Genomic DNA, 10865 nt, shown 5'->3' with positions numbered 1-10865 from the left:
CTGAACAAGAAGCCACTGACCTTCGACTGTCTGGACACTCTGGACTTCGCTACAGCAATTCCACCACCTTCCTGGACGACTGGAAACAAGCAGAGATCAAACCCCTGCTAAAGATATCCTTCGCCATCACGACAGACCTCCACCCGCAACTATTTCACGCTACTACGTCAGAATCCAACAGACCCTACTCAGCTGGACTCCCTTCACCCCGGATGTCACCCTCAAGATCATAAAGCACACCCACTCCAGAGCACCCTTGGACCCCTGCCCGCACCACATCTTCAACAGGGCAGGCACCACCATTGCCCCTGAAGTTTGCCACACCATCAACTGCTCCATCAACTCCACCACCTTCCCAGAAGACTGGAAACACACAAAGATCAAACCCCTGCTGAAGAAACTCTCCACCGACCCGAAGGACCTCAGGAACGTCAGATCCATCTCCACTCTCCCCTTCCCAACCAAGGTCATAGAGAAGGCCATCAATTTCCAGCTCTCAGAGTGCATCTAAGCAAACCATACGCTTGACCTCTATCATTCTGGCTTCCAGTTCAACCACAGATGGAGACTGTCCTCCTTGCCACCAGTCAACTGAGGCAAAGCTGCAGCCCTCATTCTCCTGGACCTCTCACCAGGCTTCAAAACCATCTGTTACTGCACCCTGTACAAAAAAATCCATTGCACAGGCATCAGCAACAAAGTCCTGGAATGGATTTGCTTCTTCCTTACCGGCTGAACACAGAGTCAGACTACCTCTGTTCCTCATGGACCCCAAAGAGATCACCTGTGGAGTCCCTCAGGGCTCCTACCTGAGCCCCACTCTTGTCAACATCTACATGGCCCGCTCACAGTCATTATCAGAAACCACTGACTCAACATCGTCTCCCATGGCGATGACACACAGCTGATTCTCTTCCTCACCAACAAGTTAACAGTCACAAAGAACAACTTTCATGACAGAATGAAGAATTTTGCTTCATGGATGAAGAACAGCTCCCTTAAGCTCAACTCAGAGTAGACCGCAGTCTTAATCATGAACTCCACTCCCTCCTCTTGGGATGACTCCTGGTGGCCCACAGCACTTGGATCCCCCCCCCTCACAGACCACAAATGAAATCTCAGCATCATCCTGGACTCTTCGCTCACCATGAGCCACCATATCAACGCTGTCTCATCATCCTGCTTTCACATGCTACACCTGCTCGGTAAGTGGATCCCCACAGAGTCCAAAAAGACAGTCACCCATGCACTTATCAGCAGCAGAATTGACTACAGAAACACATTCTACAAAGGCATCACCCAGAAGCTCCTCAAGAAACTGCAGAACATTCATAATGCCTCCGCCAGACTTATTCTCAAAATCTCTCGCAACAGCATCATCACCTGCCACCTGAGAGATCTCCATTGGCTCCCTGTCAACAAAAGAATGACCTTGGAGCGCCTCACACATGCCTTTAAAGCCGTACTTGAGGCGGGACCTGCATACCTCAACCACCACTTTGCATTCCACTTACCCACCAGAAACCTCCACGCCACCCAACTGGCCCTGGCTACCATCCCACAAATTGTCAAGAGCACTGCCGGAGTAAGATCCTTCACCTACTTTGAGGCTAATACCTGGAACACCCAGCCTCTCCACTGCAGGCAATCACCATCACTGCCTCAATTCAGGATCTCAAGACTTGGCTCTTTGCCTGAACCATAGCACCTTCGACAAACCAGCAACTCCCGCGCCGCACCTTGAGATCCTTTTGGGTGAGTAGCTGGCTCTACAAGACTCTTGATTGATTTATTGATTGATTGATTGATTGATCCTCAGAGGATCTGTGTCCCTAGATTTTCAAATTCCTTTAATATCTCAAAAACTACTGAACAGATTTGCAATTCACAAAAAGGTTGCTTTTTGGACCAAAAGCTACCTTTCCGACAAATTTATTGTAATTTTGTTCAACGATTCGGGCTGTTCTCTTGTCTGAAATTCCAATGGGAATTATTGTGGGAAACACACATTTTTTGACCCCCACTTTTACATTGTCCCTTACAATGTCTAAATACAACTGGGATTTTTTGTGTGTTGTGCTTTGATTGTTTTACTATTTTAGACCTGCATACATTCTTTACACATTGCCTTTAAGTGATGCCTGTCTACTCTGTGCCATATCTATCAGGGTGTTGAGCTCAGGTTAATTTAGTGATTTTAGTGGTTCACATGACAGGGATTGTGTTTGTTGTTTAAGGTAGGTAGTCACCCCATAACTAACAGAACAATTTCCTACGGAATGATATTTTACATAGCACTTCTAACCTTTTGGAATGGGTCACTTTTTATGAAACATGAGCATCACAATAACTTACTTCTGCATGGCTTTGGTTCTGAACATAATGGTTGATGAGCAGATTGGATCTAATCTGCTCAAATCAAGGGCAAAGTGCTTGAGCAGTGATCCTATCATAAAGGCAGTATTGACTTCAGTGTAATCACATAGGGGCATATTACCAACCAATAGAGATAATTTTTGTCTCTAACTTGTTTAGAGACAAAAATTATCGCCGCACATCGGCGATTTTTATCGCAGATAAACCTGGCTATTAGCAAGGTTTATCGCAAATGCGATAAAAAACGGCCGCAATGCATGAATATCGCTGAAAAGTCAGCGATATTCATGCATTATCGAGCAAATGCTCTTAGCCATGTTATCCACCTCCCATTGGATAACATGGCTAAGAACTGCTCATGGCAGGTGTTAGCTTTTGGAGATATTCGCGCTTAGCGCGAATATCTCCAAAAGTTGGTAATAGGAGATAGCGATGTTAGCGACTGTTTTCAGTCGCTAACATCTTGGCACGCCCACTTTGCATGTCATTAGTGATAAATATCACTGACATGCAAAGCGGGGCCCAAGATGGTCGTTATCTCCTATTAGCTGTCGCTAACTGGTGTTAGCGACAGCTTGGTAATAGGGAGATAATTTTATCTCCGCTTTCTTGGCTTTTAAAGCCAAAAAAGCAGAGATAAAGCCCCTTGATAATATGCCCCATAGTTATTTGTGGCAGGTGAGTGAATGAAGAGGAGAGATTTAAGCTGAATAAAATTAATCAGTTGGCCCTGCTAGATTGAGGACAGTATGTCTGGGAATCTTGGTTGGTTGGACACACGGTAAGACTCGCCCTACAGGGCAATCTATCAATGCCAAATTAACCAGTCTGACAGGTAAGGATGTGGATCAGTTTTGTGTCTGAGTTGGCCAGTTTTGTGGTTTTGTGGCAGGTGTTGAGGATATCTTTGTATATTCAATATGAGGCAGTTGCAGGCAGCACTACAGGCAACAACAGGTTGCACAGGCTGCCCACGCAGACCGGGGTGAATGTCTCAAAACATGGAAGGATCTGTAGCTTGTGATATTGGGTGTGCTGTAGCAGACATTGCAGTTCTAAATAGAAAATTAACCAATTGCGGCTCTACCCACCACGGCTGCTGCAAATATTCCTTCCCTAACTTTCCTTAACTCGAGGTTTACCATATCTCATCTGTAAAGCTGGCATCAGCTGTTTGGTTGGATGTGAATGAATGAAAGTGTGTTGCAGTCACTTGCCTGTGGAGGCACAACTTCTACACAGGCATGAGGGGAGAGGTGTTGACTGCCTGGTAGGCTGTATCTTGCAGTGCTGTATGGGTTTGCATGACACCGTAGTGGATGAGCTGCTGAACCAGGCAGACATCAAGGCATTTTTTTATGTGTGTTTCTTTCCTTTAATAGGCAAAGTGTTTAAATCTTTTGGAATAAAATACAATAACTCTTTATTAAGCAATGTTCTCAGCTTTCTTCCTGCAATATCCTCTACACTGTATTCTAAAACATATCAGTATCCAGACTCCATGGAGCCAATGATTTTAGCTCTTTGATAGGGAAGGAACTTAATTTCACTGCTGCATTTCTCTAATATTCTATCACACATTGTCTTCAACAATCATAAATGCCTTCATTTCTCCACCCTTAAGAGATCGACCAGACAGTATATCTTATAAGGGTTTAAGGTTGCTAGGTCAACAAAATCGGGGCACATTTTTCACTCAGTTTCCAAATGGGAGCCACTTTTATGTTGGTGCCAGGGCCTGTTTTCTCTTCCAGTGCAACCCTGGCCAGGCAAGGCTGGTATAAAGTCACCATTTTTGATGTTGCAGTTCTAGGGCTAAACGAGTCAACCTGCTTCGCGTGAAAGCAAGACAAACGCTAATGTATGTAGATGTTACTGGAAGTAGTAGCCAGAATAATATACGTGGTTTTGGGTTTATTCATCAGCTACTTCTGAGCCTGAATAAGAGGAACATGTGTCTGAGCAGCAGGACTAGGACACCAAAATGTACTGTAATGTTCCTACATTTCATCAGCATGGTAGATGCATGATCACCCACTGTTTCCAAGGTGAGAAGACCTTTTTACCCACATAAGGTAGGATAGAAAAGTAACGGTGCTTGCGTAAAAAAAAAATGTAAATAATAAATATGTGTAAAGTATTAGTATCAGGAGGAGGCTTAAGGTGAAGCATCAGCAGGAATAGTTTATTCTCTGGTGTTCTCCAGCGACTGATACAGGGGGCGCTTCATCATCCCATAACAACCCACCGTGAATGACCAATAAAACCCCATGGACCGAGGGAATTAATAGGTTAAGGGGTCTAAACTTGGAACATTTTTAGTATAATTGCCCCATCTAAGGAGGAGACAGGGGCTGGCTGTTATTTAATCTTTCCTGCTTGGCAATCTATCAGACAAACCCCCTGATTTCTATTATCTTTTCTATGTCCTTTTCCACTTGCTCTTGGTGGAATTGACTTTAATAAACTGAACTTACTTGAAACTGTGACCCCAAATCCTGTACTTTGCTGGCTGACAAAGGTGTGCAGGAAATAACCTTTTAGCTGAGAGGTTATATGACTCCTGCTGTGGCATGCGGTGCATCAGCTCATACCTGAACTGATTTACCTGACGACAGAATGTAGCAAAGTAGGATCTGCTTCTTATGGTTACTCTCACTTTTTGCTTGATGTTACACTGTGTTTGACTAGTTTGTCTGGGATCCTGCTAATCAGGACCCCAGTCTATCTGCTTTCTCCCCAAAATGTTATGCTATGTACTTAGGTACCCGCCAGATTGGATACTGGGGTGCCGTTGTCAGGCCCTAGTATATGGTACACATGTACCCAGGGCATAGGTACCCCATAGGCCTCCCATGGGCTGGAGCATGCATTATGTCACCCATGAGAGGCCATGCAAAATGGAACTACAGGCCTGTCATTGCAGCCTGTATAAGATGGTGCATGCACCACTTACTTTAGATATAGGTTTCGTATATCTGTAGGTCACTACACTTAAAACCTATAAGTCACCCCTATAGCAGGGCTTGACAATCCTGAAGGCAGGGTGATGGGTTTTAGGTGAGAGGGTGCCCCTGCATGAGCAGAGCACCCCTGCAACCTTCGTAGAACATTCTACCAAGTGTTTGGTGACGCAGCCAGACAAATAGGTAGAGGGGCATTATATGCTGGCGTAGAATGCTTTTTCAAAAACAGCTGCAACAAACCATGTCATGTTTGGTATCAAACACCTTGGAATTATCCCTTCACACTGGTAACCAGTGTGGGAGGTATGATTCCACCATTCAGAAGCAAGCTTCGTGGGGTCCATGGCCTTCCTGGTACCTTTCTTCTCAACCCGGACAGCACAAAATAGTTGCTACCCACCAGAAGCACATTTCTGCCCTCCTGCTGCTGAGCCAAGCTCGAGCAGAAGAAGGCAGCACAATAGGCATCCTGTCACAGGGAGGTGTAACCACCTCCCAGATAGGATTAAGAGTATTGGAGTTGGGTAGGTGCACTTCCAAAGTGCCTGAAAGTCTGCACAACGGGCACATTTGATGTCCCTATGCATAGTCCAGATCAAACCAGCCCCGGGAGCTGTTGGCTCCTGCTCTGGTGCGAAATTGGACAAAGGACATGGAAGTAACCTTCTCACTGTCCTGACCCTCCCCTGGGAGATTCCCATGAATCTGTCCAACCCTCTCCTGTCGGTACAAAATGGCTTACCTGGCTGTAGGGCCCTAGATTCGATGTGGACTAGATTCTGAACAAGAAGCCACTGACCTTCGACTGTCTGGACACTCTGGACTTCGCTACACTTCGTCTGGGCCCAACTTCATCTCCCTCTCAGTCCAAAGCATCATCTGTGCCTGTGCACCATACAGGCTCTGTGCAGGACCTGTGGAGCATCAAGGACAACTGAAGTATCTCCCTTGGGGTGAAGGAGTCATTCCCCTGCAGTCACAGGCACCGTAATGCAACTGACTGTTCTGCTAAACCTAAGCTCCTGATGACTCCAGCAACCCTGGAGGTGAGTTCCTATGTCCCTTGAGGTTGAGCTGCCCTTTCACCAAGTTTGAGGGCAGTATCCCTCGTGGGGGTTGCATGACTCGAACACCTGTGCATCGCATACATATGCTTGTTGGCATTCCCCAACTAAGTGCATTAGATTAGAAATAGTTCGAGCCTCTGCACACATTTTGTACAAAGGGCTTTGGCGTCCTACACTCCGTGCCCTGTAAGCTGTGACTTTGTGAAAACTGCTGGAGGTACCCTTGAGACTCCTGTGCCTTAGGCCTGTGGGTTCATTTGAGGGACAACACTGCTTTTTTTGGGCTTCCCTGGTTGCTCTAAGCCGGCAGTGACTCCCCTTGCTGTGGCAAGTCCTTTGGTCCTTCCTGGGCCAGACAGTAACCTTCCTTGACCTTATTCATGGGTTTCCGCTGCCAAGTCTTGTTGCTGCTCCCATCGGACACTGACCCCTCAGCACTCGACATCCTTTGTGGGACAGCTCGTGTCCGGCTCCTGGTTGTCCTCTGCATCACCTGGTCTTTGCAGCTGTAGAGTCAAGCTCTCCCTCTTCACACCTGAAGCACCCGACATCGGTGGGCATTCGTCTACCGAGCCCCTGGTCACTCCTAAATGACCCAGACTCTGTCCCCTCTGCTTTCAGGTTTCTTCCATCTAGAATCCACCTGTGGGTTCCACCGGCCACTCTCCTTCTTTCCAGCAGTGGAACAACAGCGGTTTCTGAAGCCACTTTAACCCTATGCACCCAGCTTCCCTGGAATAGGTAACTCTGGTACTTTGGTATCCTCAGGTGGGGTGGCTCTCAAGCTTTCTAGGACCCAAAGGGTTTCTTCTTAATTCACTGGGAAGGGTCCTAAAACTTTAAAACTGCAACCACGACTCTACCATTGAATTGTACATAGGACGTCGTCGTGTTCTCACACTGCACTTGTCCTCCGTTGGGTTCCTACTTACCTTGGGTGGTTTCTTGGGGGCCCAACAATTTTACATCCTCTAGACACTGTCTTGACTCAAGTTGTGGTTCTTATACCACAATTTTAGTATTTGGTTTGGTCTCCCCCGGGAGCCCACTCTGTATTATTGCTACTTAAGTTTGTTTCTGTGTTACAGTATTGTGTGCTTTGTATTTATCTGTGTGTAGCAGATACTGTGAGGTTTTTAAGGTGTGTTATAATCAAAAATACATATTTGTATACCTTTTGTGTGGTTCTCCTTTAATTTAACCAATACTATAAGGTTGTATTCTGGTAAAAACAAGCTGCTTAACATTCCTTGAAGACTAAGCCTGAAGTCTGCTCTCCACAGCTACCACTTGGATAGCTTTCTAAGGTTATCTTTGAGCCCTTAAATCACCATAAGGGTTGTTTGGATTAGTGCAAGGTGCCCACTTTAATTAGCGGACATCATATACCAGGCCAACTTCTCACACAGAACTTGAAGCAAACGGCTTTGCTTTGGTTTGTATGATTAATAACTGAACCTACATTTTTCCCATGCTCTCAATATGCTGAATCATGTTGTTGAAGATGTTCTGAGCTAAACTGTGTGGTTACTTGCATTAAGATTTTGGCATTAAATCTGATCTTGAAATGCATTTCCTGACTTCTCGATGAAATTTGAGGCATTAGATACGTTTTTCTTGAATTATCTTTATCGATTCTGTCTCATTCTTTTGGTCATATCTTTTATCTCAAGGAGTCTATATTTGTGGCTGAAAAAGGTTTTGCTTTAGGTCTGAGAAGATTATGGCTATGTTAGCAATTATCTATTTCAGGTCCTCACAGGATAAATGTTTACATCTTCCGAGTAGTCTAGACTCTATCAGCTCAACAAGATGATCAATCGGAGGACCTTTGTCATGGTAATGGAGGATAAGAATGAAAGTTATTATAAGAGTAGGATGTGTTAGAAAATGGGCCTAATATTGTTTTATTGTGAGTGGTAAGGAAAATTTGGTAAACTTTCTACTCCATCACTAACATTCCTAACACTTGTGCTCCTCTAAGCAAGTGTTTCCTATTCAAAGAGCCTGATCTAGATAGGTTAAGTCCTCCCAATACTAATGGCTGGAAGACAATAACCAGTTTTTATAGAACAGCATATAACAGTCGGTTTAATATTAGTCATATTGAATATAACAGTTGTGGAACACCTAAACCTGCATCCTTGCTCACTAAAAATGATACATGGCCCTGCTTGTATCTGCAGAGTTGCCTAACCTGCACTCACTGTTATAGGCTGGTGTTTCCACCAGGTAAAATCTAGCCCAGTGTTCCTACACACACTTACACCCTGGATACTCCAGAAAATGTGTCCTTGGATAGAGTACTGTCCCCAAGTGGACACCACTCTGGTTGACTCTTTATCAGTCAGTTTTTAGAAAAAGAGTCAACTGAACCATAGCTTAGATTTTTTTTTTTAGAGTACAGCTCAACAGGTCTAGAACTTTTTTGCTGTTTAAATATTAGAAGGCAAAGGAGTTATGACCAACCATAGGTCCACAACACACATCTGGTAGTACAATATTTAAAATTTTGTGACATAGCATCAAACATGTCATCTTTATTTTCCCATTACAATGGTCTTCCTTCTGGTGAACCCTACATCAACAAGGCTTCCTGGATTCTTCTGATGAACAGCTTCAGCAATAGGCAGTAAAGAAGAAGTAAGTTTTCACAATAGGCAGTAAGGAGGAAGTAAGGATCGCCATTAAGCAGCAAGCAACCTACATAGTCTAGGAACAAAAACATATGCTACTGCCAATCAAGAAGCATTGAGGCCTGAACAGATCATCCACCTCTCTGCAAGTGGGAATCGCTCCTTGTAGCAACAGTCCAAGTGTGGGGAGTGTGTAACATTGTCCCTTTTACTTATATTTACCTAGTTGTTCCTTTAACGGAATTTAGTTATTGTTCCAGGAGCTCCATGGCAATCGAATATATATGTGTGCTCAGAGAGTCAGTTGCATCTAACCAGATCAAGTTGATGGATGGGACATTTCCTTCTTCTGAATAAACTTATCTTTGTTCATCATATGGAGGATTATTCATGATTTTACAGAGAGTCACACACACACACACACATGCTCTCTCTCTCTCTCTTTCTCTCTTGCCTCTCTCTCTCTGGGCTAATTTTCAAATTCCAATGAATGTGTTTTATTGATGTCTCCAGCTGAGCCCTGTGGTTGATAATTGATGCAGTTTCAAAACAGTTGTTTACGGAGCGCACTGCGTATCTGCTTGGTTTTCATGCTGTATATAATCGGGTTCAAAGTTTGTGGGATACTGAGGTACAGGAAGCCCATGGCGAGAGGCAGAAGAGGGGAGGCATTTTTAGCGTACCTGTGGGCCATAGTTAGGCCAATCAGAGGGATGTAAAATATCAGAACAACAGAGATGTGGGACGCGCAGGTGCTGAAGGCCTTAAGAGATTTTTCCTTAGATGCCGAAGTTAGGAGAGTCTTCAAAATCATGAGATATGAGAAGAGGATAAATAGTGAATCCAAGCAGAATGTCACTATGACTGTGAACAAACCATATATGTTGTTTACGGTAATGTCTGTGCAGGCAAGCTTCATCAGATCTGGGAAGAAACAGAATGCATGGTGGAGTTTTTTGTTACCACAATAATCCAGTCTTGTGAGTAGAAGAGGTTGTGGGAGCATGATGCTAACACCTCTGCCTACAACCACCAGTCCTATCTTCGATATCATTGGGTGAAAGATGGATGCGTACCTCAGAGGGTTACATATGGCGACGTAGCGGTCAAAAGCCATAGCCACCAAAATGGCGGATCCTGTTGCAGTCACTGAATGGATAAAGTACATCTGGGTCAGGCACACATTAAAACCTATAGTTCTAAATTGAAACCACAGTACGCCCAGCACTGTGGGTAAGGTTATCAGAGTCATGCCTAGGTCAGTGGCTGCAAGCATGGATAGTAGAAAGTACATGGGTTCATGAAGCTGTCTGTCTGTTCTTACAATGAACAGGATGAGGCTGTTTCCAAGAACAGAGAGCATATAAAGCACACAGAGAGGAATAGAAAGCCAGATGTGTTCATCATTAGTGTCGAAAATTCCCATTAGTATAAAAGATGGAAGACTTGAATTAACTGCTGACATGGCTCATATCCAATAAAAATGCAAAAATCCCATTCAGTTGATCTAAAATATAAAATTGAATTTGATAAATTAATAAATATCACAGAGATACATGATGAAAGTAATGCTCTCACAGTAGGATATACATGAGACATGAAGTATACATACAAACAATATCAACATCACATTCGCCCCACATGGTGGGGCAGTTTCTTTATCAAATCATCTGTAGATTCACAACACCCTAAAAAGTGGTGTTGCAGACCCTGGGCGCACCAAAAAATGCTCCTTGTGCTGTTTCCAGGGACATCACAATGTCGAAGATGTGTACTGCATTATTGACCCACAGAGGTTCTAACCTCAAGTTTGCACCATT

The 10865-nt window shown here is 44.3% G+C and overlaps 1 protein-coding gene across 1 annotated transcript; it reads right to left on the bottom strand.

The window, feature by feature from the left end:
* Positions 1 to 9589: 9589 nt before the first annotated feature.
* Positions 9590 to 10510, bottom strand: LOC144773990 (olfactory receptor 51G2-like). Its single transcript, XM_078659035.1, has one exon. The coding sequence runs from the start codon at positions 10508 to 10510 to the stop codon at positions 9590 to 9592; it is 921 nt and encodes a 306-aa protein (XP_078515161.1).
* Between the last annotated feature and the right edge of the window lie 355 nt (positions 10511 to 10865).

The sequence above is a fragment of the Lissotriton helveticus genome, chromosome 8, assembly GCF_964261635.1.
Source record: "Lissotriton helveticus chromosome 8, aLisHel1.1, whole genome shotgun sequence".
NCBI lineage: Eukaryota > Metazoa > Chordata > Amphibia > Caudata > Salamandridae > Lissotriton > Lissotriton helveticus.
Note: the sequence above shows the minus strand (reverse complement) of the source record. Positions and strands in the feature narration are given on the sequence as shown.